The 4,395-nt window shown below is 70.8% G+C and overlaps 1 protein-coding gene across 1 annotated transcript in view; it reads left to right on the forward strand.

The window, feature by feature from the left end:
• Positions 1-3,426: 3,426 nt before the first annotated feature.
• H696_02864 (acetyl-CoA carboxylase) overlaps positions 3,427-4,395 on the forward strand; it is a gene marked incomplete at both ends in the record, with an annotated part of 8,619 nt that continues 7,650 nt past the window's right edge. Inside the window, 2 exons of the mRNA XM_009496756.1 lie at positions 3,427-3,960; positions 4,154-4,346. Coding sequence (XP_009495031.1) covers positions 3,427-3,960; positions 4,154-4,346 — 727 coding nt within the window. The remainder of the gene's footprint in view (positions 3,961-4,153; positions 4,347-4,395) is intronic.

Here is a 4,395-nt window from a genome sequence, read left to right on the forward strand (position 1 = left end):
GGGGGGGGGGGGGGGCACCCGAGGCGCGGTCATCTGGGCTGGGGCGGCGCGACCGGCCGCGAGCCTTGAGCCGGCGGGCAGTGGGAAGAGGAAGGACAGGACCACAAGAGAAGGATCTTCGGGGATATTGTGGCAATAATAATGGTTGAAATAATCGTGCTACTGCGCAGGGAGAACGACTGAACGTGGCAGGCCCTCGCGCCGGCAGGCTGGGTGTGGGGTCTCCTGCGGTGTTTTGAGGGATGACCATTGCGGTCCCGTCCGGCAGCAGGGCTGCGGGGGGGGGGGGGGGATGCGTTGAGGCGTGGTCGTTTCCCTGGCGCGGGAGCCACCAGCCTCCCCTCGCACCTCTCTCGGGTTCGGATATCGCCTGGGGGGCCGGGGCATGGGCATTTGCCGCGTGTCCGCCGGGCGAAATCCCCCCACCCGGCGACTGGTTCCTGCCCGGGGGCGCGGGGGAGGGGATGCTTGTGCCGGAGATGGACCTTCGGACGTTTTTTTTTTGGGGGCCTCGGAGCGGGCGCCCCGCAGGCCCCCGAGCGTGTGCCGAACCCCCCCCTCCACCCCGGCACCCGCTTCCGGAGGTGTGCCGGCTCGCCGGGCCGCCTGGTCAGCCGCTGGCGACTTGGGTACCCCTTTTTGCGTGGACGCTTGGCGGGGGGGGGGGGGGGGGGGGCGGGGGCGTGCAGGCCGTGCGTTGTGAGATGGCGCTCGGGACGTGCTGGGTATCGGTGTTGGTGCGGGTGATCGGGCGGCCTGTGCTCTGTGGTGCTCGGGCGCCGGGACACCCGCAGGGTCGGGCATGCATTGTGTCTTCGTGTGTATGTGTACATGTGTGTCTGTGTGCGTGTTGCGCGTGGGTAGGACGATGTTGTGCTCGCCCTCCTGTGGAGCAGCGATGCAGTTTGTTGGGGGCAGGCAGCGCCGGGTGGAGGAGGGGGGGCGGGGACCGCGGAGGGCTCGCCCGCCCCCCGCCCTCCATGGCCCCCGGCCACAGGTATCCGGGGCCGCGGGGGGAACCTCAACGTGTGCGGCGGGTGTTCGTGGTATAGGTTGTGCCGTGGTGACGAGCGATGGGCAGCCGGACGCACTGGACCCGGTCCAGAGTACACAAGATCTTGCCTCTTGCGAATGTGCAGCATGGAAGAAGAGGCGTATGTGCCGGGGTCTTATTGCTGGGCCCGTGGCCGGGGGTGCGGCAAGGGGGCCGAGTGGGCGCGGGCGCGACCTGGCGTGTCAGAGGGGGCGTGGACTGCCGCCGCCAGCAGGCGGGCTCGGTGATCTCAGCACCGGCCGCCGAGACGGATCCGGGGCCGGTTGGCAGGAAGGGCGTCCCTCGCCCGCGCGCCCGCCCCGCCCCCCCGGGCCAGGCTGGGCCGAGCCACGCCGGGCGGGGCGAGCACGCAGGCTCGCGTGCTGCTCCTGTCCTTTGGGGCGCAGGGCTCCAAACTCTCGGCTCGCGGGCCGGGGGAGGGGGGAGGGGGGGGGGGGGCGAGGACGCTGCTGGCAGGCCGGCGAGAAAGGCGGCCGCGCGGTGGCCGATGCTGGGCTTCGTCCATGCGTGTGTGTGTGCGCGTGCGGGCGCGCGCGCGGCCCCCGGTCATTCACTCTCCTACGCCGGCCTTCCCCCCCCCTCCCCTCTGGGGGGGGGGGGCGGAGGAGAGGGCCATGTTTGGGGCAGAGCACCCCCAGACCCGGCGGCCGGCATGCAGCAGCGCGCCCCATGGCGGTGCTCGGGGATCTTGCCCCCTCGGGGGGGGGGGGGGGGGCTGCCGCGTTCAAGCAGGGACACATGCCCGCATGCGTGAATGTGCTGCGACTTCGCTGGTGGCCCTGCGCGCCGGCCCAAGTGGCGTTATCAATCTCGCTGCCCGATGTCCCTCCGGCTGGGCGTGTTCGCTCGTCCCCCATTTCCATAGCGCTGAGGTTCACCATTTAGGGTTCCATGCGCCCGCGCGTTTCCACCCCGCCCTGTCTCCGTGCATCACATCTTGCCCAAAGTATATGTCCATGCGCTTGTGGCTGTGCAAGCGTGTCCGCCCCGGCCCGCCCCGGCCCCCCCTGTGTGCCTTTGGTCGCGTTTCCACCCGCAGTGCCCGGGTGTCGTACATGCACAGCGGGGCGGAGGGCGCGCGGGGTGCCGGCGCGCCGACTCGTCGCCATCCCTGTTGAGGCCCGGAGACACTTCTGCCCCCGGGCGCGGCCGTTTCAGCCGCCGCGGCCGCCGCCGCCGCCGCCGCGGGGGTGACATGGCGGCGAGACCCGCGCGTCCGCTGGCGGCATGGCCCCCCGCCTCTGCCTCTCCCGGGAGGATGTGTGTGTGTGTGTGTGTGTGGGCGTGTTCAAACGCAGATGGTCCTCGCGCGGAGGCTGCCCCCCCCCCCCACCACCCGGTCCAGCCCCCAACGAGCCGATTGCTAGCCGAAAGAGTTTGCCCTGAGAGAGCTCACCAGGGCTCCCCTCCCGCGGGCGGCTGTCGAGGCGGAGACACGCCGATGGAGACGGCGACGCGGACGCGGACACAGACCGGACAAGGCGGCTCGTCCAGGCAATTGGGCTCCAAAGGTGGAGCCGGTCCGGGGAAACGCGGCAGAGCGGTGGGGGGGCAAGAGGGGGGCAACGGCGCCTGCGCGCCCTTTCCACCCGGGCATGTTTGCTGACCGGGTCCGCGCGCGCGGCACCCCCCCCCCCCCCCCCCCCAGCCCCGGCCCCGGCCCCAGCCCCAACCGGGGAACCCCCACAAAGAGCGCACGCGCGTGTGTCCTCTTCTCCACCACCCCGGGGCCACCACTCAAGGGCCAGCCCTGCCCGGCCGCCGAGAGTTCATCTTCGGCAGAAAGAGACCTTCGGCACACGGAGACGGTCCCCCTCCTCCTGTCCACATCCCCCTTTTGCCCCTCCCCCTTCGCCTCGTCGGCCCCGCCACACCCCCCTCGCTCGCCTCGTTCTCCTCGTCGGATCACCCTCGCCCGTTCGTGAGCCAGCCCTCGTGTCCCCTCCTCCGCACACCTCCGCCGTCAGAAGCCCCCTCGCCCCCCTCGCCCTCTCTCTCCCTCTCTTTTCTGTCATGGTCTTCTCCGCACTGATGCCGCTGCCGCTGTCGCCATCTTGTCCCCTCTCCCGCCTCCCCATCTACTAACTCGCCCCACCGTCTCCACGTGTGTGCACACACACATGTGTATATCCCCCCCCCCTCTCCCCCTCTCCCCCTCTCCCCCTCTCTTTCCCCTCTCACGCACAAACACACAGGCGACCAGAGCGCCCCCTCTTCCTCCCCTCTCCCGCTCTTCCTCCCCCCCTCCCCGCACCGCCTCCCCCCGCGGTTGCCTCTCGCCCAGGGTCTCCTCCTCCAGCCCGTGGGGGGAACTCGTCTTTCCCCACACACGCCACTCGCTGTCCGTGCGTCCGCGTGCCAGCCAAGCAACCATGTCTCGCCCGCAGGCCGACACGGCCGCCCGGCTGACGGAGTATGTCCAGCAGCATGGCGGCACCAAGGCCATCCACCGGATTCTGGTGGCCAACAATGGTATCGCCGCCGTCAAGGGGATCCGCTCGATCCGCCGCTGGGCGTACGAGCAGTTCTCCGACGAGCGGGCCATCCACTTCACGGTGATGGCCACGCCCGAGGACCTGGCCGCCAATGCCGAGTACATCCGCATGGCCGACAGCTATATCCCGGCCCCGGGCGGGGCCAACCACAACAACTACGCCAACGTCGACCTGATTGTGGAGATCGCCGAGCGCACCCACGCCGATGGTGTGTGGGCCGGCTGGGGCCACGCCTCGGAGAACCCCCGGCTGCCGGACGAGCTGGCCAAGCGCGGGATCGCCTTCCTCGGCCCGCCCGGGTCGGCCATGCGCGCCCTCGGTGACAAGATCTCCTCCACCATTGTGGCCCAGTCGGCCGACGTGCCATGCATCGCCTGGTCCGGTGACGGCCTGACCATCCCCACGCCCGAGGTGCGCGGTGCCCGTCCCCGCTTCCGCGCGCGCGCCCCCCCCCCCCCCCCCCCCGCCTTCAGGGCCTGCTGCTCGGCCGCCCGGAGCCCTCTGCGCCATGCCTCCCGAGCGGCGGGGCCCTGCCTGCTCCCGTGAATGTGCCCACTAACACGCTTTGCATGCGCGAATCCCCCGGGGACACCACACATCGTAGGGCAACCATGCCGTCTCGGTGCCCGATGACATCTACAACAAGGCCTGTGTTACCGTGGCCGAGGACGGCCTGGCCGTGGCCCGGCGCATTGGCTACCCGGTCATGATCAAGGCCTCCGAGGGCGGTGGCGGCAAGGGCATCCGCATGGTCCACAGCGACTCCGACTTCGCCAGCGCCTTCGCCCAGGTCCAGGGTATGTCATGGCTCTCTTAGTCCCCTCCTTCCCGATCGCCCCCCCCTTT

Source organism: Fonticula alba (genome assembly GCF_000388065.1).
Source record: "Fonticula alba strain ATCC 38817 unplaced genomic scaffold supercont2.4, whole genome shotgun sequence".
Classification (NCBI taxonomy): Eukaryota; order Rotosphaerida; family Fonticulaceae; genus Fonticula; species Fonticula alba.